The 26,106-nt window shown below is 40.9% G+C and overlaps 1 protein-coding gene across 1 annotated transcript; it reads right to left on the bottom strand.

The window, feature by feature from the left end:
- Window positions 1-49: 49 nt before the first annotated feature.
- tsc1b (TSC complex subunit 1b) lies at window positions 50-24,129 on the bottom strand. The gene is made up of 22 exons (XM_084934763.1): window positions 24,053-24,129; window positions 18,326-18,541; window positions 17,464-17,567; window positions 17,053-17,205; window positions 16,419-16,563; window positions 16,100-16,254; window positions 15,932-16,005; window positions 15,677-15,855; window positions 15,304-15,422; window positions 14,079-14,241; window positions 13,859-13,980; window positions 13,389-13,482; window positions 12,839-12,952; window positions 10,522-11,161; window positions 7,967-8,010; window positions 6,751-6,917; window positions 5,804-5,986; window positions 5,594-5,704; window positions 3,930-4,052; window positions 3,393-3,580; window positions 2,940-3,113; window positions 50-2,332 (listed from the first exon to the last, which is right to left on the bottom strand). Exons 2-22 carry the CDS (start codon window positions 18,432-18,434, stop codon window positions 1,666-1,668), a joined length of 3,828 nt encoding a protein of 1,275 aa, XP_084790889.1. The 5' UTR covers window positions 18,435-18,541; window positions 24,053-24,129; the 3' UTR covers window positions 50-1,665.
- Between the last annotated feature and the right edge of the window lie 1,977 nt (window positions 24,130-26,106).

Here is a 26,106-nt window from a genome sequence, read left to right as displayed (position 1 = left end):
AAACTCACAATGACCAGAAAAAAACCAAAAAACGAGGAAAACTCAGAACTGTAGTGCAAAACATTGAAGACGATCTTTATTGTTCACAGTTAAACACAAGCCACTGCTTTACGAACTTCCTTTTTTGCCATTTTGTCCCAGATTCTCCAGCTCCGGTGAGAGTCCTGATTTCTTCCTTCAGTTTGTGCTGATTGTACCTTCTGTCTTGGTTTCTTCTGTCTTGGTTTGCTGTAGATACTACGGTTGGCATTTAAAGTGGATTGTTGAACATGCTTTAGATAGCGAGGCAGAAGGAAAAAACAGCAGGAGTTCCCGGTGGACAACAGGATTTAGATGGACTTCCACAGCCAGAGTTTACTTCTAATACTTCCAAAGGAGAACAGGTAACTCCATGTTTATCAGACCTGCAGAAAGGAAAACCCATCGGACAGGATGTGTCTGTTTTCAAGCGGAGTGAACAAGTTGAGAAACAACACTTATGTTTAGAGATGACTGAGGTCAGCCAGAATGCAAATATATTGCTTGGCACTTTCAAAATAATCGTATTGAACTGAATGTTGTGATAAAACCTGGGTCGTGCAACCCTGTCAGGTCTGATTCAATTTTAGTTCATGTACCCCAAAATTAAAAAGAAAAAAAAAAAAAAAAGGGGGGGGGGGGGGGGGGGTGTAGAAAATGTAGCATTTATAAAAATTCATAAAAATGTTACCAGTCAGTTTCCAAATCTCATTCACTCACTTTCCTTTTCTGTGGAAATAAATCATTTTTGTGTGTCCGCAGCACCTACACTTAAACATTTGGATCCAAAACCAATTTTCCTTTTAACAAAAATGTAAAGGTTTGTCGGAAATGTTCTGCTTAGACACAAGAACAATAAAGAGTGGGTTCAAAATGTCACTAGAACAAACCAAAAACTCAAGCGAACTTATATTCGAACTTTGATTAGAAGTGATAACTGATGAAAAATAAACAGTGTTTTCTTTTTTTAGAATTGCTACCATTTAAATAGAAAAAAGGAAAATGTTTCAAACAAAAACAAGAAAAAGAAAAAAGTGAGTAAGCTGTCAGTTTACCCAAAATTCAGGTTTTCTGACTTGTGCCTTCAGTTACAGTCAAAGAGACAGTTTCTGCCTTCTCAGCTTATGCAATAGTGATGAGTGGAATTTTGCTCACAGCTTTTAAACATGATCTCTAAATATTTCAACAACAAACCGTCTGTGTTACTGTGGATAGCCACACCACCACAATAGAAAGTAGCTCCAATTTAGGTGAACTGACTTTCTAAAAAGTAAATAGTCAAGGTGTCCTGTGTAGGGAGCTTCATGATTCTTTATCACTGTTATCAACTTCCTGTCAGTGAATCTTTCAGCACCTTTGTTTTGTCAAGCGTAGCGTGCTCACTGGTAACATGCTGACATTGCTTGTATCACATTATCAAAATTCTTCAGGGAATAAAGCATTATGAAAAAAACACAAACAAAAAAAAACCCAAAAACAATCATAGGTAGAAGAACTTGGGGTGAAAATCCTGTTGTCCACCCAGAGTGACACTTAGGGAATGGGACAAATAACACTGAATTGCTGACATGTTCCTCTTGTCGATTTTGTAGCTCTTCTCCGTCATTAAATTTCAGTCTCCCTTCATCCCGGCTCAGTCCTATGTCCCTAACTGTGCTCATGATGGGTTTCGTTATAGTCCATGATCTTAAGCTGCTGCTGCCGGGGGCGACTTGACCCTACCTGAACCCTCCCACCACCAGGCCCCGCCCCTGTCTTTCTGCAGAGACTTTCCTGCCTGGAAGCCCTCTGCTGCTTCGGCTCAGAGGCGGGCTCCTTGGTGGGCACAGTGAGAGGAGTAACAGGGGGAGGGGGAGGGATGGGCGAAGGTGCGGGGCTGACTGGGGCAATATAACTTGGGCTTATCGACTCCACACACAGCTCAGTCTTCAGGCCGTGGGCGAGGCCAGCGAGGCGAGGAGGTGGCTGGTCCTCATCACACTGGCTCTCACTCTTGTTGCGGAACAGCTCACGTGCCCTCATGCCCAGGAAGCTCTTGGCACTGGGGTAGGAGCCCACGGTGAGTGGTGTGTCTGAGGCGGCCAGGGGAGTGAGCAGGCTGGCGTGGGGGCAGGACAGGGAGGGCTCCACCAGCAGGGGTGGGGCAAGTTCCTGACTGCCGTTGATGGAGTTTGCTGTCGACTTGGAAGAGTTGCTCGCCTTTGGTTGCCCTGGCGATAAAGTGCTGCCATTGCCATGAGGGGAGTCATGTGGTGGTCTGCTGTCCGTGTCCTCGTTGTTGTGAATGTTACTTGGTCCATCTGGCACGATGCCACTGTGGTGGGGAGAAAAAAAATTATTTCAGAGTGGACCAAATAGCTGAAGGTCATTTATTTTTTTTTAAATGAAAAGAAACAGTGAAACATACATTTTCCATTTTTTTCCTCCTCCAGGTTATTTATGAAGAAATTAGACAACTGACATTTTTTCCCCTTACAACTAAAGATTTGCAATGTTAAAAAGCCTATGAACCATCTATGATCCGCACAATAATAGAAGTTATCTATGAAATACTATGCTATCCATCCATTTGTGTCTGAACCAAAGTGTCAGACTCTAGTTTTCAGCTCTGCGGTTTTAGCACTAAAAAGAATATTATATAATTTGTAATGTACTAATAATACAATTTCACCAAACTGAGTGTTGGTGGATTTGCACACACTCTTACAGGTGCTTTATTATATGCCTTTTTTTTAAAAAAAAATAAAAAAATAAATAAAAAATGCTGTCACACACTCACACGCTGATGGATGCATTAGAGGCAACTCAGGGCTCAGTGTATTACCCAAGGATACTTTGACATGCAGGTTGGAGGAAGCAAGGACTGAAACACTGACTTTACTTTTGCATGACAAAAAGTAACATCACAACTCCACCCTGACCTGGAATCACAAGGCATGTGTGGGTCATCTCTGCCCTCTTGTGGTGAGCAGGAGGTGGTGCTGGCTGGAGCCTCCATCTCTACTCTGCTGTAGAGCTGCAGGAGTTCAGTCTGCAGCAGCTGAGTGATTCTCCTCTGAGCCTGATACCTGCTGTCTGAGGCCTGCAGCTCAGCCCTTCAAAGAAAAGAGAGAAGACACTGGTTCAATGTAGGAAAAGACAAACACGGAGAGAGAACATGAGACCAAATTGTGGGGGGAGCCAAATGTTTTATTTGTAGGAAAAATGATCTTGCCTACTTGCACAACTAGTTTATGATCCGTACTAAAGTAGCGATCCATCTTCTCACACAAAGATTACGACAAACGCTAATTTTCAAGTTACACAATGCTGCTTTAAGTTATACAGAAAAGAGTTACATTAAATTCTCTTTTTGTTTGAATCCTGGTGCTCACTTTGCTTGACATTTTACATCCTCGAGGAACTTCTTTTGCTCTGCGATAAGGTGTTCCTTCTTGGAGAGAAGCGTCTCCAGCTCGGCGACTCTCTGCTGCGCCGCCTCGAGTTTCTGACCCTGAACCAGCAGACTCTGCCGTAGAGTCTCCACCTCCTTTCCGTAAGACACCTGCAGCATCTGGGCCTCCTGGGTGGTGGGTCACAACACAAGAAAAATGCATGAAAATGGGAACAAAATACAGATTAACATTTTCTGCGAGCCTTACTACAAAGCTGTCATATTCTACAAGGTAAGTTATCTGCAAATTAGCAGTAAGTGGTACATAAGCACAGTCATGTCTTTGTTTTAAAGCATTATGATTAGCTGACTGCCTGTGACTTCATTCACCAGAGTTCATATTGCCATGAAGTTGAAAATGCTTCACTGGGAGAGTTTTGTTTCACACCCAACAAACCCAATTAGTGTCCATTTTCACTTCAGTACGTCATCTCTGCTCTTCCCTGCAAACACACACACGAACCTTCTTCCACAGTACCTTTGTGTTATTGGCGTCTGCGTGCTGTAATTCCTGCATGGACAGCTTATGTGCCTCCCCGAGGAGCAGCAGCTGCTTGTTCAGGAAGCTCATTTGCTGCTGGGTGCTCTCGCTGTTGCTCAGCTGAAGGACAAATGAGACAAACAATGATGATGGAGGGCAAATTAGCAATTATGCTACAAATACCCTATTCGAAAGAATTTGAGAAAAGCAGTCCTTAATGATCTGACTCTGATAAACGTCCAATGAGTTGCGGCAAAAAGTCATGTAATATTTCAGTATGCAAAGAAATCCAAAAGATTTCAACTTTGTTTAAATGTGTCACACTTTACAGCCATTCTGTGAAATCGTCCTAAGAAATTACTTCCCAGGTCGTGATATTAAACCATATGGCCATGGTCTTGAAGAATATCTTGACTGCCTAATAAGTGAGAAATTTAAGGAATAATTCAGAATATGGTGAGGCATCTTTTGCCTCTGCCAACTTGTACTTAACCTGAATATCGTGAACAAGGATTTATATATGACCCTATGGATGCTGTCTGATCTGAAATGAATAGACGCCTCCCTGCTCATCAGGATTTCGGTTCAGTCTGGGTCAGAGGAGGGAAACAGACTTCAGACCAATCCCAGGAGCCAGAAAAAACACTCAGACCCCCTGTGTCGTTGACCCAAAAATAAAGAGGGTGAGACAATATCTCCAAGGCAACGAGCCCTGGGACAATCTGCATGTTTTTTTGGAGCTCCCCAAGTCTGACCCAGCTGTCTGCAAGCCTGCTCATGGTACTGCACAGTTTTTCCATTTACAGGAGAAGCAAGCACATAGAAAAATAGAGTAAAAACACAACCTGACTGTGTTAGGAAGTTAGTGATGTCTCACCAGTGGTCATATAGGTCTGTTGGCAAAGACACGTTAATGTCCCTGAAGTTGAAAACTTGCTCTGACAGAGAATGATAGATATGATATAAGGATATCAGAGCTTGACTTAAAAACAACCAGGTCAGGCACACATACCACTGGAGTGGAACTTCCTATAGCAAAAGGTATAGGAAGTCTTAATATGAAAGGCAATCAAAGACTCTGGGGGGTGCACCTGCAACAGCTTTAAGTGCAGCTGCTACTTTTAGATTCCTCACCACAGGCTTGAAGCTGGCTTAGAAAGTTAACCACTTCTCTCTCTAACTGACTCAACTTTCATTTCAACCTGTGGTGACTTCTACCGCTCAGATACCAGACAGCAATTTTTGAGTCAAGGAATCAGTTTTCAATCTGGTAAGGAGCACAATGTCTTCGACCTTCTCATGTTGGTGCACTGAGAATTTGTCTCCCAAGGTTAACCTGCGAGTCCTGCTGCCTAAAAACAAGCATCCAGTTTTTAACTACCTGAACCTTTGTACAGATGCACAACCCTGAACTGAAACCAAGTTTAAATTTGGCAAGTCTTACAGAAGGAGTTACAGTGTGCTGTAATCACACCACGTACAGCATAGAGACACCTTCCTTTTTTCTATAACAAGTGGCAAAGCCACCAATCATCCACCAGGTGGAGGTTATCGCACTAGTAATGTAGCTACAAAGGTAGAATGTCAAACTATCAAAACACCAACAAAAGCCGAAGTTCTGACTGTGGTTTGAAATGATCTCACACTCTGTACTTCTTTACCTTGATAGTCATCTGATTCAGGAGGTGACCAGTGTGACAAACTTTGTTGTTGGCCCTTTGAAGCTCAGCTTCCAGTTCATCCATCTTCTTCTGATACTCCTGCAGCTTGCTCTGAACATGCAGGACAGATTTAGATGAATACCAAACTCTAATGTATACCGTATAGAAATGTTAGCACATCATAATATAAGAGTGAACGTGCATGTGTACCTGGAGCTCCTGGTTCTTGGTGTAGTAGTCGTCTCGACCCTGCTGCAGCTGTCTGATCTGACTGTGCAGCCTGGTCACCACCGTCTCCCGGTCCTCCCACAGCTGCCTGTATCGCTGCTGCTCCACTTGCAAGCTCTCCCTTAGAGATAGGATGTCCACACTCTGCAGGTTCAGCTGGTCCTTCTACACGCACATGCGCACACGCACACACACACACACACACGATAAGCACAGAATTTTCTAAACCAGAAACTCAGACTGAACTGTTTTTGAATGATTTACAAAAATACTGGCACACGTCTCAATACAACCTCCTAGTAGACACACCAATGGTAACATATGTCGCCTGGTTCTCAAGTTAATGCATTCAGAAGAAACTTTACTCTGACCCTAACATCAAGGTCACGGAGCTTCGAACTCCAAGATTGCTATTAGATGCACCTGTGGTATCAATTTGAAGTTCCTACATTGCCTCGTTTTCAAGTTACCAAATTCACAAACTCTGGTGTCCATGCTGCCCTGCTGCTTGCCCGGTGGAGTGGGCAGAGGGGTAAAAAGTTACTCTTTTGGTTGATTGCGACATGGATGTAATCAAACACATTTGATTACTGGAGGCAAAACAGCCTTTGTGACTTCTTTGTAACTGTTATTTGTTGGAAACTAATCTGTGTGCAAACAAAACTTCCGTTACAGTTTCATTGGTATGTATGCAGATGACCCTCAGCTGATTAGACAGCTGGCATTATGAAATGCCCGAATGCCTCAGTGATTACTGAATGTCTCTGAAGAATTTAGATGAGCTTTGTCCTTTTTTATCGTTCCAAATGAAAATAAGCTGTTGAATCAGTGCACATCTAGTGTATAAGATAGCTACATCGCCTTTTGTACATTTTCAACACTGCGTTTGAAAGTGTTCAATCTGTGATAATGAGCACTTGCAAACTTGCCATGGCGTTGTTCTGCTCCTCTAGTGCGGTGGCATTGATGATGCGTCGGAGGAGGCGTCGGTTGCGGACGGCGTGTTGCTCCCTCTTGTAGCGCTCGTACAACAGCTGGTTGTGCAGCAGGAGCAGCTGGCTGCGCAGCGTGTGAAGCTCATCCAGCGGAGCTGAGCCTGAGGAAGCCCAGGTAATAATAATGTAATTAACACACACACACACACGACTAATTAGTGGAGTTAATTATTATTAGAGTGTGAAACACAAGATGAGCACAGGTAATGGTTTAGGTATAAAATTATATTCTATAATCTATTGCTTTTCCTAACTTTGCTGATCACTCACACACAGTGGTATAAAGAGCACTTAAAATAGCAAACACCTTTTACAAATGAGTTCAGGTGTGCAGTTTAGTAAGAAAATGTGAATTTTTTTTTCTTATTTTCAAATCAAGATTGGCATTTGTTTACATCATGATAACAGAACAAACATTTGATCACTAAAGGCTGAAGTTCAACAATTAAACAAGCAAAAGTAACTAGTACTATGGTCTGGTTGGCAGTTTGACAAATAACCTGATGTCATTACCAGTTATTTACATCATAAATATTATATACACATTATGAATATTTAAAATTATGTCAAATAATAATAAAAATCTAGGAAATGCCCAGTCTAACTTTGAATACACGGCTTTGCTTATCAAAAAATGATAGACTAATTTAGTGAGCATGTGCTGGAAAGTTTGATCCAGGATCTTTACAGTCATCCAAGGGCTCCATGCCCATCAGCCACAAGTGAAGAGTGGAGTTTTGTTTTAGATGTAATTTAAAAGACGTGACTCCTATCAGTCAGCCAAGGCAGATTATCAAATTCCAGAGTTGTAATTATAGGTTGGCAGAGTTTTATTTGTTTTTCCTTTTTATGAACTGCAGCTGGAGAAAATTTGATTTGTGCGCTTAAGCATAAACAAAGGCAGAGAAGACATCTTAACTTGAAATTCTGTACTGAACAGGATCTGCATGACCGAGAGAACTTTTATTTTGATAGTTTTTAATCATATTTTCTGTCCACCTCGGTATCATTTCAAAATACTGCAAATGTCTTAAGACCTCGCGGCCAAACTTAGTCATGCGTATTATTTATATACTGCTCCATCTGCAGTGTTGATAATGGCTTCTTTCATCTGTGTACAATGGTGTTCTGAGTGTTGTGAAGGATTTACCTCCAAAGTGTGTCCAGTCAGCTGACTTACTTGGCAAAGGTAATCTGTTAAAGAAGTTTTTTTTTTTTTTTTTTTTTTTTGGGGGGGGGGGGAGAGAGAGACAAAAAAACAAAAAAACAAAAAAAAAAAAACAGGTCAGTAACATGAGCAGTTTTTGTCATATTGTACTCTTAATCTGCCCTTTTTGCATTCTAAAAAACAAAACAAAACCATGTCGTCACCAGTAAAAGCAAATGTTACCACAGGTTAATGGCCTTTGCACACCGGATGCAAATAAAGCGATCTGACCAATCAGACCACTGTATTGGACAGCAAGTGTGCTTTAGCTCAAAAAGTGCACTTGTGCTCAATATACAATAATACAGAAATGACTCATTTTTTGTGATAAAGTCAGTGTCAGAGGAAGCATCTGGATGCACCTCCTATCTTTCTAGCAGACCATTCAGTATTTTTGCAAACCAGATCACACCAGACTCTAAGAGCTTACTCTGTGGGCTCAGTCTTGGGACTTATTTTCTTTCACAAATGCTGAAGTGACAAGACAACAGCTGGCTTGGCTTTGTCCAACAGTATCAAAATCTACCTAGCAGAGTCTAGAATTCACTAAATGTCAAGATATATCAAGACTGTTTATAGGAGTTATAATTATGCTCCTACAATTTTCCCATACGTTGCCCATATTTCCTCCCCTTACAGGTGACCACATCGCAGTAAAAATGGCATGCTTGTAACTTGTCTTATTTCTCTCTCTGCCTTGATTTTGACGTGTGTGTGCCAACTTCATTCTCTCCATCTGCCTGTATTAACACAGATAAAATCTAAATATGGCAGTAGCAAGCAACTAAAATTGAATGCAGTCTAAATGATCTGTGCTTAGTCCTGGCTTTGCTGACACCGCTTGTGCTGTTGTATTATTGGCACTGTGGACAAGCCAGCTGTGTGTGTGTGTGTGTGAGAGAGTGTGAGTGTGAGAGAGCGAGAGAAAGAAAAGAAGGGGGAGGTGGATTTCGAACAATGTCATGCTTGTTCTAAACTGGGTGTTTTCCTTTGGAACTGCGGTAATAGACTGGAAACAACCCAGAAACGCTCTGAACATTGAAAAGCACATCAAAACAGACTCATGAGGTTCTTCAGTGTGATCAAGATGAGTGGCTGACTCACAACAAAGAAGTTAAAGAATGAATACCTAAACCACCGCAACATACATGTGTTACTTCAGTATTTTCATACTGAAAGTTGATATTTAATAACTTAAATTTTCTTTGAAACTGTACCCATATAGCAGAGTTTGTATCACACTCACTAAAGCTAATCAGGAAAGGCACAGAGCTTTTCTGTGCAACTAAAACTACAACTGAAAATACAGTTTCGGTGCATCTAACCTCATGGCATGCGTTTCATGTCATCCTAGTTGTCGGTGGGATTGTTATGTACTTACAACAATGTTGAAAAAAAAGGTTTCTGCATGCTTTTCAAAAGTTAATTTAAGATGTTTGACAGCAGAACAGTAATAACTTGAGCAATGCACACTGATTATCTATTAAAATTAAATGTCTTCACACATTCTGATTTAGGAATCATCAACTTGAAAATGACACAAATGTTGTGGATTATGCAAAGGAGCCACAAACCCTCTTCTAAATACTTAATAATGTTGTGGGTGTTTCATTACGCCCAACATAACCAGCTTGCGGTCCACGTGGCACTGATGATGAGGTAACAGTGGAAATGAAAGACTCCATTGGCACCTTATTTTTCTAAACAATTTGAACCTTATATTGGACTCAACTGCCTAAATGTTATTTTTTACGTTAAATTTTTTTCCAGAACATTTAGAAATCACCTCAAATATGAACAATTGGAACCTCGTGTCCTTGCTACTTGCATTTCCCATCTGTCACCTTCTAATTGTCATTTCACCTCTTCTAAACAGCCTGTAATAGAAAACAATGCCGAATACATGTAGTAATGCATGTCTGATATGGTCAAAGTATTAGGACATTTAAAATTTATGATCTCTCACAAGTACTTAAGACTTTTAAAATATTTTATGGCTTAAAAATCAATTTAAATACTGGAAAGAGCTGAGCGGATCCTGTAGGAGTTGGAGATAAGAAATACTCAAATAAAGGGACTTAGACTTTTTACCCAAGGGGCTAATCTGATAGATTACTGGCTGCTGCGTTTGTAATAGCATTGTGAGGAAACTAGATGCAGTTGCTGCCATTACACATGACATTTTTAGAAGAAATATTTTTGGCAAATCAAACCATTTCTGGTCTGACTATAGCACATCAGATGAATCTGAGGCTGGGTCATGACCAATTCTAGTCTTTTCATGCACAACAGAACATTTTAAACTATTAAATTACACTGTTGCTAATGTTTCCAAATAAGCTACAATCTATAGAATCTGTAGTGTTTGCAGAAGCTGTAGCAGCTGAGTCTACACAGGATGTGTGCAGGCACAGGATGGAGTGCAGGTCACCTGTGTTTTAGACCACAATCACTGTAGATATGAGTGTTAAAATGATGTAGACTTAAAAGTCTCTCACCTCTTGAGAACTTTGTCGTGGGCGTCACTTCCCTGCTGAACAAGGCGATCCAGCACCTCCAGTGGTGAAGCAGACACTACCCCTTCCTCCTCTCCATCCTCCAACCCCTCTTCCCGCTGCAAAAGTCTCTCCATGGTGACCTTGTGCACCACCTCTGACGTCTTCTGGTGCACAAAGAGTGAAGCTGCCCTCGGCAAGGCCAGATCAAAAAATGACTCATAGGGAACCGGGGCTGGCGTCTTGCTGCACGGACTCGGGGAGAACATCCCAAACTTAGTCACTTCATCATCCGGGACAGAGGGGCTTTGGTGCAGGTGGTGCTCAATAGGAGTAAAACATGTGTGAAAAGAGCATGACTGCTCCAGGCCAACAGCTGAATTCCTTCCTTCTCCTGCTCCCGCTCCTCTTTCACTGCCAACAGTGCTGCTACACACGGTGTTCTCCGCTTTATCTGGTGTTGATACAGCATAATGGGTGTCCCGGACGGTGCCTCCAGGCTGGGTGCTGGAGCGGGTCTTGTCTCGTGTCTGACAGCCAGTCAGCGTTTCAGTGGTGTGATAGAAAGGGGAGTCAAAGCCCCTGACACCCGACAGCTCCAGCTTTTCTTCAGTGAGCTTCCATAGCTCCTCTGTGATGGCAGCTGCAGGAGACAATGACATTCAGAATATACATGCAGGTTTAAATATTTCTGCAATCACAAAACGATCGCCCAATTTTTTTTTTTGTATTTTTTTTTATTATTTAAGAAGGAATGGATGTTTACATCTAAGCACCTAGCTTTAGAAACAGAGCTTGTGCCATTTGGCAGATGCTTCTGTTAAAAGTGGTGTTCGCAGCATTGCAGGTGCATTTATTTTTAGTATAAGTGGCTCAAGTGGGATTTAAACCAGTAACTATGCAGAGAAAGCTCAACATACAGGGAAACAAACAGATGTGTTGGCATCCTGGATGTTTAGTTCATGAGCTGAGAATTGTCCAACTTAACTGGGGGAATCTGTTTATCAGAATGTTGATTTAATTAAAAACAGACCATCCTACTGACTCATTGTTCTCATATATGTGTTATCCAATTTTATTAAGGTGTCTGTTCTGAAAAATCAAATTACTTTGCTTTAAAGAATGCAACTAGTTTAAGGGAAAATCTATTGGGCTAGGAAGTACAGTTTCCTTAACTTTCCTTTCATTTCTTTTTGAGAGGCAGCGTAGGCCATCTCTAGTCGTATGACAACTGGGATAGGCTCTTATCAAACATGGTTGTGGTAGTGTGATAGCCTGGGGCTGCTTTGCTGCTTCAGGACTTAGACACTGTAATTAATGGAACCATGAATTCTGCTCTCTACCAGAAAATCCTGAACGAGAACGTTGGACATCAGTTCGCGCCCTGAAGCTCAAGCTGGGCTGTGAAGCTGGATGATGATCCAAAACACACCAGCAAGCCTACCTCTGAATGGCTTTTTAAAAAAGGCAGCAAAACAAGGGTTTTGGAGAGGCCTAGTCAAAATCTGGACTTAAATCTGATTAAGGTCATGCCAAAGCATCTCAAACAGGCCTTAAGAGAAAGGTGGGCCTCTCCAGTGATGTGAAACTTACTACAAATGCTCGACTGCAATTCTTACTGCCAGGGTGGCAAAACCACTTATTACGTTAAACAATTTAAAAACTGAATTTTACATTTACTTTTTTTTTTCTTTTTGTCTAATATAAAAATTTGATGTGTTGAAACACTTAAGGGTGACAAATATGAAAAAAAAAAAAAAACCCAAACAAACCAAGAACTCTGCAGGTGTAATATTAAAGAGAAAAGGAGCAAACTGCTACATTAAGAGCCTCTCAGGATTATCAATAGGAAAGACTGATAATGGCAGGCATATCCAACAATAGCTTTGATGGCTCCAGTGTTTGCCAGTAGCAACCACTAAACAGAAAAGCCATATGACATTGAGAATTTTCAAATGTAGGTCTTGTACCAGAATCACCAGTTCATACAGCTCTTTTTCAGAAATCTAATGAATATGTGCCTGTGAATGCTGCTCAGATCCAATGTTTGAATAAAAAATGGCTAGCATGAATTTATTCAACATCTTGCTAGCATTTTGTGTGCAATTATAATTCAATAAGAGGAATGAGAGCAGCAGGTAGTCTGCCTTTAACACCACGTGAATGACTTGGGGAAACTATAGACTTCTTTTTTGTTAACCTCAAAATAAATATTTTTTTTTTAATAGTACAGCAACATTTTCTTGGGTTGACTTTAGTCCTTGTGGCTTGAATTTGCTGACAATGTACATAAATGTGTTTCTGCAAGAAAGAAACTCACCCTCTTCCTTCTCTTTTTCTTTCTCTGTTCTCAGCTGCAGCTCCAACTCCTGTTTCTTCATGAAAACTGAAAGCTCTGTCAGAGTCATGGAGATGTTCTCTGCAGCCCCTGCATCTGATGACGAAAAACATGCCACATGTTTGCATATGGTATCAAAAAATGAAAGGAAAAAAAGAAGAAATACTTTTACCCTAAACTTGAGAAATTAACTATTAAACCTCTATAAACAGTAAAGCAGAAATTAAACACATTTTAGGTCATTTCAAGTAGAAGTGTGCACTTCACTCAGATTACAGATGTTTATGCTGTTGTAAAATATCCAGCATTTTAAAATTAGGCAGAACGGAGTCTTGCCCAGGAGGGGTGGACCATCAGATCAAATTACAGTTGTGAGTTAACTGCTTCATCTGGAGCTCCATCTGAAATGTATTTCAGTCAGACTGGTTTTCTATTGGATCATTCTGGATCTAATCCAAAAAGTGATGGCCTGTGAAGACTACTGTAAAATGAATGATAATAAATCGTATCAATGACAGACATCACGTCTAACCTTTGCTTGTGGCCACTTCTGAACTCTTCTCAGGCTCTTTTACTGGGTCTTGTCTCACCAGTGTGGGCTTTGTGCCTTCCCCATGTCTCCGATCCTGAAAAGTCACACACAGTTAACAGTCTTATTAGAGACAGTTTCAGGATACATCGGTGGTTTGTTCCAGCTCTTCTTTCCCAGTGTAATTCTAAAATAAATTTTAAATAAAGTTATAATTTTTCCCTCATTAAACATAATTACTCAAATCATATTGCCTCCTGCTGTTTTCATGTAAGGCACATTGAATTGTTCAACATATTAGTTTTTTCAGATTCTTAAGTGATTAAAAAAAATGAAAACATCATAGTGTAATGAATAATCACAATCTGCCCACTGCCAATGACCTTTTGTAATTCTATCATGCAAAGTGATTGGCAGGATTTTTAAAATCTGCATCTTATGGACATTTTCAGGATAGCGTTGAGAGAGCATACTTTTCTTGGTGGACTGGACTGTACTGTGTTGGCTGGTAAGGAGATTACAGGAAAGTCATCTGATAAGGTGGGAGGCGGAGAAGACGTGGCTGGGGTGCTGGAGGCAGGCGTTCCTTTTCCTCCTGCTCGGATCAAAAACAATCAGCAGTCACCAGAAAAGACACGACAGGACGTCACGTCAGAAAACGGTACGGTATGTACAGCATGATGTAGCCTGTACCTGATGTGCAGTGGAAGCGGGTGGGAAGATGTGAGGCACTGTGGGAGAGCTCCAAGTTGGGCGACATGCCCCTTGAGGAAGGGGGTGTAGTCATGCCACACAATGAGGAGGGGCTCCACAGAGGGTCTTTCCCACCACAGGAGGAATTTAATTCACAGGAGTTCTGCAAAGAAGAGAGTCATTATTACTGTAATATAATAAAATTTGGGAAACAAACTGGTCTATAGATGATATACTGTTGTAGCTTAGTAAACAAAATTATTAGATCATTCTCTGTCATATATGGTGATTTGGTGCCCTCTTGTTATAAACTATAAAGTGGGAACTAAAACTTCCTGATGCATTTCGTCGCCCACACAGAGAGGGACACAGACCACCTGTGTATCACAATCAGCTTTATGAAAGATTGGCAGTGCTACATTAACTGGGGGCAATTTAAAATTGCACTTCTGGAGGAAGCTTGACTATCCTCATTTTGCAGGACCAGTCGCATGCCCACTTGCCTGGATACCCGAGTTGAGCTTCTCAAAAGTTACAGGATATTTATTATTCTAGAATTTGAAATACATCTCAACTGGCTGGGGTTTCTTATTCTGTTAATGCATTGTAAGAATTAATTTACTGTCAGATGGTAGCTTGAATGAACTAGAAAATAGTGGCTGAATAGTGGAACAGGTGGATGTGGGTGAAGCAAGCCAAGTAAAAAAGTAGCGGCTCTCACGTGTTTTCCAGATTATCCATCCGTCACAGTCGTGGGAGAGAAAAATTCTCAGACAGACCCCAGGGGGCAGAAAAACACCCAGACCCCTCCTTCATGCAGCTGGTCCGATAATAAAAAGGGAGAAAGCATCTCCAAGGCAACAAACCCTTTCCAGCCCTTACGGAGTGGTGGCAGGATAAGCATAGGGGCATGAACTTGACTCTGCCCGCCAGCTGATTTTAGGGACTCAAAAACACTTTTTCTTTGCATTTTTCAAAAACATGGAGGACAGCTATTGTTCTTTTTGAACTCATTCGTAGGGCTTTCTGGACAAACAATCGCCTAACTCTGTCTGACAGGTGCTATATGGGGTGTAAGCATGACCCTGTGTACAACAGCCAGCATCAAGCAGAAGCTTAACAACAACGTGCTCTGGCACTACCCTCTGATCATCAATTACTGACAAACCCTGTGTCCTAAAGCAACAATTATGACAGATTTTGATCGAATTATGGATGATCTTACCTGCCGTCTGGAGGTCTGTGGGCTGCGGTACGAGGATTGTGTCCCTGAGAAGGGGGGCAAGGACAGGGGTGGGGGTAGAGGCTGTCGTGGAGTTGAAAATGGGGTTGAAGAAGTGCTTCCTGTTGTCAAGAAGACAAATGGTATGAACAAGCCACTAATGGATCCAGCCAGCAACTTTCAGTCTGCTCTTAGGGCACCACTGTTCCGGTGCTCTTTAAAAGCTGCTCCAAGTAATGCTTCAAAGTAATACTTCAAATGATAAAATCCCTACTATGTTCTAACCTGAGCTATGGTTCTTGATGCAGATGCAAAAATGCAACATGTCTATTATTATTCTTGCTCGTATCAGTATTGTTTCATATGCAAAACTGACCATAGCTACTGTGGAGGTCTGGGTAGGGGCTGGAAGTGCAGTCCTGTGGTCGCAGGTGGATTTGGGGGTAAAAGTTCTCAGGCATGGTGGCATAGCCCTCCTCGCAGGAAGCCTCCTTGGGGTCTAGAGACACTTTGGCACATTCAATGACGATATCATGGATTTCATACTTTTTCCACCTACAGAAAAGCAAAGCAATGTTAGGCAAAGTCCTGCTGGAAATACAGAAAAATAAAGAAATAAAATTTGTCTTACCTGGTGGGGTCAAGCTCATGATCCTTGGTTCCCGTCACCAATTCTGGATGAATACGAACGTGTTCAAGCATCGGCTGAAGGTTGGACACAAATTTAACATCCATCATCACTTTGCTACCAACTCTAATGAAGAGCAACAGATCACTGCATCTGAAGTAATGCCCTTACCTTAACTACTTCCTCAAAGGTTTCCATGTTCTCCTTCATGCTGTAATGGGAGCGCAGGTAGGACACAAAATTGCAAGGGTACATGCCATAGAGACGGTGGAAGAGGGAATAGACGCTGGCGTGTAGGTGGATTAGGTAAACCTCTGAAACATGGCCTTAAAGTGGGGAAAAAGGGTTAGAGAGACAAAAACCTAAGCTTGCTCAGTCCTTTAAACACCCCTTTACCTCCCACACAACTGGATCAAGACCCTTAAAAATGAACTAGAAAACATTCAAAAAGCCGACAACATATTTTTGAGACATGACAGGAAGTTCCTACCTGGATTTTTCAGGTTCCACGATGCCAAACGGCCAAAGATGTCAAAATACTCCCACAGGTGTTGTTTCCCAGCTTGAGGGATCATGGGCAGCAGAGTGATCAGCACCAGCACTCCAGTGATAAGCACAACTACATCTGTATCTGTCTGCCATGATATCAAGGTGAAAGTATTTAGGTTTAGGGCACACAAAAGACATTACATAGGACAATCAAAAATCTTAGGCTTAGCGTATTAGCATACAATTTGCTGACAAGCTCTAGTAGAGCTAAGGCAGATTTTGTGAGGTTTGGGGATGGGTATGTTGTAGCTATTAAAAATAATACAAGCCAAAGTACAATACACACTGAATTCTTAGCCTATACTCTGTAAGTGATGTGGTGTCTAATGGTTTTTAATGTAGACATTTAAATACTTGCTAGTAACAGCTCAAAGATGTGTGTATATGAACAAAACCCAGGTAAGTAACTGCTTTGAAAGCAGAAAACTAAACAATCTACTGCTTTGTGTGCTCACTAGAATTAAATCCATTCTAAAAGCTGCTTGGATGAAAAACTTCTGATCCGCATCCATCCACACACGACTCGGTGCCTTTACAAGATTTCTTTGTTCATCGAGTCGTATCTGGGTCGTTACCTTTAGGCATTTGAGCAGTGAGAGTAGCAGAGGGTATCGAGCAATCTTGTGGATCCAGGACGGCTGCTTGCGGACTACATGGCCGAGCAGAGTGAGGGTGGGCAGCCGGCAGGCCTGTTTGGTCATACAGTCATTCATCTTATCTAGTAGGTGCTGTGACAGAAGGACATTAGGGTCAGGGTAGCAAACACAATCAGTACTCAGCACAGGCAAATAGTCTCCTTTTTAAAGCATGTTGAAACTAATCTGTGACAATATAAGCTGTAACTTTATACAGGACCATAATGACCAATCAATACATAGAGTTTAATGTTTCTATAAGCAGTGCTTTTTGTTCTGTTGGTTTTCTTTTTTTTTTCCTACCCTAAAAAGTACCACGTCACAGGCTACAACAAACAAACTCCACCTCACCTTATCATGTGGCTCTCTGACAGATGACAGGATATGCACAGCCTGGGCGGAGTTGGTTTCTAAATAGTAGTCCACCAGCGTGTTTAGCAGCATGGACCCACGTTCTTCAAGGAAAACAGGAAGGAGATTTTGAATAAATATGCAGTGAGGTAAGTTAAACCAGGTGATAAAGCAAGCATTATTAAAAGAATGAGATGCAATCGGCACAGAAGGGCCAAGGTTATCAAAGTTCAGTGGCTGGTTTCCCCACACACAGATTTTACTTTTATGGGCTACTGATACCCAAGTACATTTTGTGATGTATTATTTTATCTGTCTGAAAAGATGATGCAATTGCTCAAGTAGCAGTATCACTGCTTACCAGCTAGCTTCCTTTCTCCTAGTTCCTTACAGCCAGGTTAACTAGGTTATCTTTTTCATGGTCATATAGCCTTCAGCTGCCTCACAAACTCAACCTCCACCTTCCTGGACTACAGCTAGCAGTGGAAGTCCATATTCTAGTCTAATGGCCAATTTCTGCTTAAGCTGGTAATCTATGTTGCAAATTACACATTGAGTCGACATAGCCTGCTACGACTGCAACTGGCGTTGAAGGTTACATCGCAGGGTAAAGAGGGGTTTCCGGTTATGACCTAAGTTAACCAAGGCTGCAGAGCAGAACAAGGACTACCATTGCTAGGTGCAACTTAAGAGAGTGGATCAGAGTTTGTGAACAGAATGAGAAACTCACTGAAGAAGCACAAGTATGCATATAATTTTTAATTATTTATTCTGTTAAGTTGTGGTGACATCACACACACACAGAGAAAGAAAGCTGTGCCCAGAATAAACTGTGTTGACACATAACAAGCCAAGTGCCTACCAGTGCTGAGCTGCTCATTGATAAGGCCTCTGATCTCTTCTAGCTGGTGGAGGTCAGAGGTCTCCAAGAGTGGGAGGAGGTCCCCCACATTTGGCTGTTCCCTGGCCATGGTGGTGGCAGTGCTGGACGTGGAGGCAGCGTCTCTGTCACGGCGTCCGTCCCCACTTGCCTGGAGGACTCCTGGGACCCACCCACCAATACAGTCTCCAGGCACCTCTACAATGCACCAAGATCAAATCAAAAACATTTCCAAGAATGTGTTTAAGCTCTGATCCAGGATTACTGCTTGCGTGACAATATCAACGGTGTAATGGGAAGCAGGGTTTGCAGTAAAGAGAATTCTCTTAAATGGGGAGAGAAAAAAAAAAGTTCACCCTAAATGAGTGGACTTCTCTTTTGTGATACCCACGCAGATACAAGAGCTCTGATTTGACTAACGTAATGGCCTTGTCATGGTATCCTATCAGGTGAGGGAGGTGTGAACGACAGACAACGCAGCCATATTTCCATGTAATTTCAAGTTATAAGCAATGAATACAATGTCTCTGCTGTAAAGACACGCAGTGGTCCTTAAGTCTCTCAATCATCCCGCAGATGAGGCCAAATAAGGCCTTTAAGAGGGCCACATAAAGCAAAATCAATTATTGTTCTGTTATTTCTGATCGTTTGTGAAACATAATTGTGTTCGTGTTGAGTTTATGAAGCCAAATTAACATGTTATCAAAAAGTGCAACACCAGAAGGCATAGAGGAATCCCCTATTAGAGCTAGTCAGTCTAAAATTCCTCTAAGCAGGAAAAACCCTGACTTCACGATGCCTGCTTAGTACCCAATAAACTGGTGAGGATGGTGGAACATTCACCAGCCTTATATTTCCTTCTGAAGTTCTAACTGGCTGCTATTGTGTCAATGTTTTCACACAATGGCAGCCAGTTAGAAAGAAGATGGCTTAAAGGGAGGGTGTCCCTAAAGGGAAAGAATATAAAACCGTGGTTACAGTTGACGCGGTGCTCAGAGCTTGTGCAAACTGTGACGTCAACATAGACCAGTAACCATTTATACTCAAGCCTGAGGCACGCTGGACTCCTTACAGTCTTCTCCTAAACAACTGAAGAATCACCACGTCAGTGCTCACAAAAGAAAAAAGAAGAAACAGAGAAATTGTTGAGGTTTTCTACAGAATGCCCATGTGTTCTAACCTGGAAGCTCAGGCCATGCCAGAGTTCACCCCCAGGTTTAACACCACTTTTGAGGAGCCACCATTTGTAAGGGTCAAAGGCAAGAATATACTGCCAGTTCATGAGGATGAAGTAGTGGTAGCACCAAAGCCAGTATAAGATAAATAAGGACCACTCTAGGCTATGCATCATGGGTCCAAGAATAAAAGTATGGAGTCAGTATAAGAGATCCCTATTATATAAGATATCTGAAGAGATTAATAAGGTTGAATTAACAGTGTGATAACATTTTGAAAACTTGCATTTACTATAGTTTCAATCAGAGCAATAATTTGGTAATAGTTTGAAAACGGCAAAAAATGACACACAAACAAACCAAACAGTTGATGATAAGATGCGGCTGAATGCTCAAAGAAATGACAGAGTTCATGTTATTTTTCAATTATATTATATTAAACAAACCGACTGTTTTCCTCTGCAGACATTTTAACTTTGTCACCGCAGAGAATGCAGAGTTTTTACCATTAATCAAACGTCCAAGGAAGTCGTGACAATTTGACAATGGAGCCAATTCATAATGTTACTTAAACCCATGCTTTTTCCTACAGTGACAAGGCAAAAATCTGGAACAAGCCTATACATTTTGTTTTTTGAAGTAAGAAAATTAAATCTTTTCCTCAGGGAAGCACAAGCTCAGCAGGCCATAACTGATTTTCCATCAAAGTCCTGAACCACACGCAGCTTTATTGACACAAACACACATAAACCACCTCGCTTGTCAAACATACTGCGGGACAAATAAAAAAAAAGGGTCAGAGAACGGACTTGGAGCGGATTAAGCAGTGTCGATGTATCCAACTATGTGACCTGCTGCTAATCTGACCTCAAGAAGACAAGAGAATCCTTTCAAATCCTGCCTGTTTACTATCTGAGTTTTAAGTGAGAAGTTGTTTAATTTATATTGAGTATACACAAGTATGTGCTTTGAAAAAACTAAACAAAAAAAAACATAAATACAACGGGACCTGATGTGTTTACCATTTTAGGGGATAAGTCTGTTTATGTTGTCTGTAATGCGTTTAGGCTAGACGCTGAGTCAGCTGTTCGGAGTAAAGGAGGCCAAGGAATCCTCGCAAATCTCCATCTGAGAAACGGGCATTAATAATACTGATAGACAGGCCATTAGCATCAGGGTGTCTGCACCCAGCAGCTTCTTCCCCAAAAGGAATAATGAATCAGCACCAGAGATCTAATTTGAGCTCTTAAACCACAACCCCTAACAAGTTAGAAAATGATGAGACTCTTGTTTTTTGTAGCTCACAGGGTGTAAACTATCAGTGCAAAATATTGAAGCTTTCAACATGGAGTCACATGCTACGAAAACCAAGATAACAGGAGCTTATCCGGAGAAAATAAATGAATCGATATCCAGTGTATTTCCACTGAAGTCATGTGTCACTTCTCCTCTGGATGGAAACGTGACAATATTAGTCGCTCCAGGATGCTCCCATTAACATTCGCACATGTTCCCGTTTGTTCACTCACAGGACACGTCACAGCCCAGTTTTCTTCTTTTTTTTCTAAATCAATTAACTGCTGAGTCACGGGGGTTGAGAATTGGGGTGTGGAAATGAAGTCTTGCAGGGACAGGTCAGTGGTGTAAACAAGAGTTAGCCTCAGTGTGATCTCAGGCAGCTTGGGAATGCTCAGGAGCACACAAAGAAGCTTTATGCAGCCCGAGCGCTTCCATGTACACACTGAAAATTACATTTGGCCGAGCGCGAGCTGTTAGCAGTAGCCTTCTATTCTCCTGCGTGAATATTTAAAAGCCCCATCATAAAGAAGGACATTTGCCTTCTTTATAATGGGGCTATACGGTCCGTTTGAATAAGTTTTTAATCAGACACAGTTTGCAGAGGTTTACTGGACTGAGCAAAGATACAACTAACTTTCTATTCCTGAGCTATCTAATGGGTGGAAAATAATGAAAAATGCCCCATCAAGTCTTCCCAGAGCTAAAATTGCTTCTTTTGTTTAACAAACAAACCATCCCACACCATATTAAATCTTACATGAACTTTTAAATCGGTGTACATCTATTCTTATCATTTTATTACCATCTGTTTTTTGTTTTTTTTTTAAATATAAATCATCCAAAAAAACAGCAAAAATGTCTGTCACAATTTACAAGAGTCTATTGTTAAATGAGAAAACAGTATTATGGTTAATACAATGATTAATTACTATAAATGTCATAAATTGTTTTGGACTAATTGATTAAATAATGGTAGATAAAATAGAAAAGCAGCAGGTCACCACATGCAAATATGAAACTGAATGAACTGAAAAGACTCCACATTTAAAGTATTTATATGAAACACACGTATATACATAATTAATTCAGACTTGTTGTGCACACCTACATAAACTGTCTTTAGGTAATGTTGTAAGAATGAGATCTGGATGTTGTACAACGTTATGCTTCCTTCAGAAGCTAAGGCTACACTTACTAATATACTGTGTTGGGGTAGGTGAGGGATGCTGTCTGGGTAGTGTACATGTGAGGCCGAACACATGACATCCACTTGCTCGCTGCAAATTTACCAGACAATTATAAGCACCACTGGATATCACACAGACTTTGTAACACTGTCAAATGTCCGCTTAGCTCAGTTGGACATTTCGGGGCAGAGTCTTGAGGAGTTTAGTGCTGCACAACTAATGAAAATTTAATTTCTTTCCTTCACAACAACATCCTGAAAGAAAGAAAACACCTCAAACACTTGAAAACAAACTCTAAACAGTTATGACTGGGTGGCTATCATTTCAAAATTCCCAGAACCAGAAATCCAAACAGGCAGCCATGTCGGTGGCTGGGAGCTTGTGGTAAACTGCATTAATCTGAAAACAGTCAGTATTCCCTGGAAATAGCTCGGACCTTTTCTCACCATGACAGAGGGCAGCCTTGGTGCCTAACTCTTAAGTGCTGGTGCACAGTATTCCCATTTTTAAATGACACAAGTTATGTGCAAAAATAATAATAATGATGTGTCTGTGAAGGTTCTCAGTAATAATAACAACGATGATTTAAATTAAATAAAAACTCTGCATAGATAACCAAACCAGGAAATTCTGCAAACCTGGCCATAAGTATTACTGACATTAGTCATATCTATTTATTTTTTTCCATTCCATGCATGCTGCTGACCTGAAAAATGAAAAAGGTCAGCTGCATGCATGGGATGTGGTTCATTTTATATTGCCTGGGAAATAATGAGTATATCACACATTAATCTTATCTCCTGGGCACCAGTCTGACCAGCTGTCTAAGGACATCTATCATCAGCTCAGCACAGTAGTTGCCATTTTCGTGTTGCTCCTAATTCGTTGAGAGCTTATATTAAAAACAAATACCTACAGAGGACCGGTTCAACTTGGGACGCTGCCATTTCTGGAGAGACACGAAGCTTATGTCTTTACGCATTTATGTCAAGACTGTGAGCATGCACAGAAAGAATGCAGGTTAAATCACACATGGTCTAAAATATTTGTGAAAAGCTTTAAATACCCCTGTGAAACCCAATTATTCATGAACATGTTGTTAGGGTGGCTTACAAATGAAAATAAATGACTGAGATGAATAAACATGAATGGATTCTAAAGAAGTAAAGTGTCACATATAAACATTTATCCCTTCAGGCAATGTGTTAGGTTAGTGTTTATATATAATGCAAAGGCCCAGTTACCAGTGCTGGAATTTTAACAGCTTAGTCAATGTGACAGGCAGAAATGAGAGCTCGAGGGGGTCAAAGTGTGAAACTAGTGACCCATTTCGTCTTTGGAGTGATTGAAAAAGCTGAGGCGTTGACAAGCCAGCAGAAAACAACAGGATATTAATGGCTGGTGTGACAATAGGAAAAAATTGCTGAGGTGAATTTGGGTAAACTGCTGGCTGTAAATGAGACGCTGAAGAAAGGAGCAGCAGATCTGTCACAGGGATGAATAGCGAAGCGTGAAAAAGCAAATAAAAATACACAAAGGCCGTAAAGACTGGAAAAATACTGACATGGAAGAGGAGGGCCGTGGAGAGCCAGGACAGGCCGAGATGTGGGGCTGAAAAACAGCAGAGCTCCCCGCTGTATGTGGACTGACCAGAGGCTGCTGCTTGTCGTAAACAACTCGCAGGGAACAATGGGCAGGGTTGGGTTGACTTTATCCGATTATAAAACTATGCAGACGTCTCCTCTCTGGCAAACTGAGAACTGCTTTTTAATAAATAACCCACAAAAGCCAGATAAAACCAGGACGAAACGCTTAAAGCCTTAACATCTACCCATCACAGGTCTCCCCAAAAACAAGTCAGTCCCACCGCTGAGAGCTAACGTTAGCTGGGAGCTGCGACCCACACTCGGCGGAGAATTCACTCTGTCAGCCGCATTCAACCAGCTGAGAAACAAGCAAAACTAATCGCTTTCACCAAAACGTAACTTGTGCGTTGAAATTCGTAGTGAGAAAAACAGACGAGATGTAAAAAAATCGGACCTGTTTACCTGTTAGAGTAGCTGCACTCCACAGGGCGCCGCCATCTTGAACAGCTCACAGCCCATCCCACCACAGTGTGCCTCCGCTGTCAGCCTGCATGCAAAAATAATCCCAGGCGTTGGAACACTGCGCGTCATAACCGCAACTTTTACCACTCGAAATCAAATTACATATAAAAAAAAAGCTCCAACTCTCTTGCTCGGCATACTTTACCGCTAGAATTAGCATTTACAGACGTTTCTCGGAATGAATGAATAAATATATGATGTATGTAAACATATATATTTATCTATATTTTCAAAGCTAAATAAAGCTTATAATATTTTTCAATCACCCAACTGGTGGAAGAATGAAGCCTGCATGCAGAGAGTGAAATTATATATATTTTTATTATTATTAAATCAGGTGGCAGTAGTTGGTAGAAATATATGGAAGCTCATTCGTGCCATAAAAAGAAAACCAAAATTGATAAATAATTAAAAACATAAAAAATAAAAGATATAAAAAAACAGATAAATAAATAAATAAATACTGGTGAAAATCCACCATGAAATACATTTGACTTAATTATTCAGGTTAAAGAAAAATAATTGTATGAGGCAGGGTTTTTTTTTGTTTGTTTGTTTGTTTTTGTTTTTACTTTATACATTTAATTATACGCCTTTAATCGATAATAGCAAATAATGATGGGTGGCGGCCGCTCGAACACCCAAGAGACACCTAGCCCATTTTTTAATAGAGAAAGGAAATACAATGTATACTTTCTGTTTGAAAAAGCAAAACGCAACAAACTACTTAGGTGACAATGTATTAATTTAAATCAATCAATGAATAAAAAATGTTTAACATCCATTTTTATTGATTTATTTCTGAAATAAGCTAATGCTATAAAAGTTTGTGTTCACCATTCCTCTTATAGTGACTTACCCTTATTTATATAAACTGCTCCAGGTCTTTTCTTTTTCCTTCTATTTGAAGTATTTTATTTCTTAATGAGGATTTTAATGTGAAACATTTGTACGAACATGTGTTCAACAAATGTACAATAATATGTGCCTATGAAATTAATTATTTGGCATGTTATTAGTCATTTGTGTGCTATTCTATCACAGCACAGTCTGTGAGATCTGAGCAGAGAGATGTTAGAAGCGTGTAGTGTGTGACAAACATGGCTGAGATAAGGTTGTGAGATATATGACTTAATGGTATATTAATAGTCTAATAATATAGCTGATCATGTGGTTAGAAATAAGCAATAACATAGCATGCAAATACACATCAGGGCGGCCCAGTAATTGAACACATGCCTGCACACCACTGGTCAAAGCTACTAGATACTCCACACAATCTATAGCTGTATAGCTGTGATAACATTTAATTAAACTGGAACTGTGACTTCTTGTTCAGTTAGAACAGTGGTTCCCAAACTTCTTTTGCTAGGCCCCCTTTGTTTTACAAGAAAAAAAGTGTTGGTGAACTAAAAATCAAGAATGTGGGATACTGTTTGTCCATGATTTGGAGAGCCCAGTATGTGCTCCCGACGCAGGGGAAACGAATTCTGTTGGGGAAACCTACCTTGGCACTTGTGCAGGTGAAGCCAAAGGGAAGATATGCGTCACCATATTTTCTAGTCTTTGGCTTGGAAGGGCGTTGGTTTGAAGACATATTTGGCGATGCTTCATCTCCTCCTTTGCGTTTGTGTGGGAGCCCCATCAAAAACCTGTCCATTATGCTAGCAGTGTCCAAGCGTTCTTTTTTTTTTTTTTTCATACCGCGCCCCCCTGCAATGGGGCGGGCCCCACACTTTGGGAACCTGTGATCTAATGGATCTACATGTTTGATCTAATGGCTCGAACATAAAGAAAAGTGTTAAGTAGCTTGTCTCACTGTGTGATCCCCTACAACTGAAGCCCACAGAGAATTTTTTACTCTGACCTACTAGATGGCAGCATAAGACTGACAAACAAGATCTCTATGAATCTATGCCATATGACATGCCACCCAGAAGCCATGGCACTATTTCGACAGTCATGAATTATTTTTGATGTTTAATGCCATATAG

This window comes from Perissodus microlepis, chromosome 7 (assembly GCF_051167445.1).
Source record: "Perissodus microlepis isolate ML-2025 ecotype Zambia chromosome 7, ASM5116744v1, whole genome shotgun sequence".
Taxonomy (NCBI): Eukaryota; Metazoa; Chordata; class Actinopteri; order Cichliformes; family Cichlidae; genus Perissodus; species Perissodus microlepis.
The sequence above is the reverse complement of the archived record's forward strand: the minus strand, read 5'-3'. Positions and strand labels throughout refer to the sequence as shown.

What these genes read in the sequence shown, in the direction of transcription:
- tsc1b (XM_084934763.1), bottom strand. Translation starts at nt 18,434, where the DNA reads ATGGCCAGGGAACAGCCAAATGTGGGGGACCTCCTCCCACTCTTGGAG. An exon ending in CAATGAGCAGCTCAGCACTG is followed by an intron (nt 17,568 to 18,325) that starts GTAGGCACTTGG and finishes TTTTCCTTGAAG; the next exon opens with AACGTGGGTCCATGCTGCTA. An exon ending in TGAATCAGATGACTATCAAG is followed by an intron (nt 4,053 to 5,593) that starts GTAAAGAAGTAC and finishes TTTGTCCTTCAG; the next exon opens with CTGAGCAACAGCGAGAGCAC.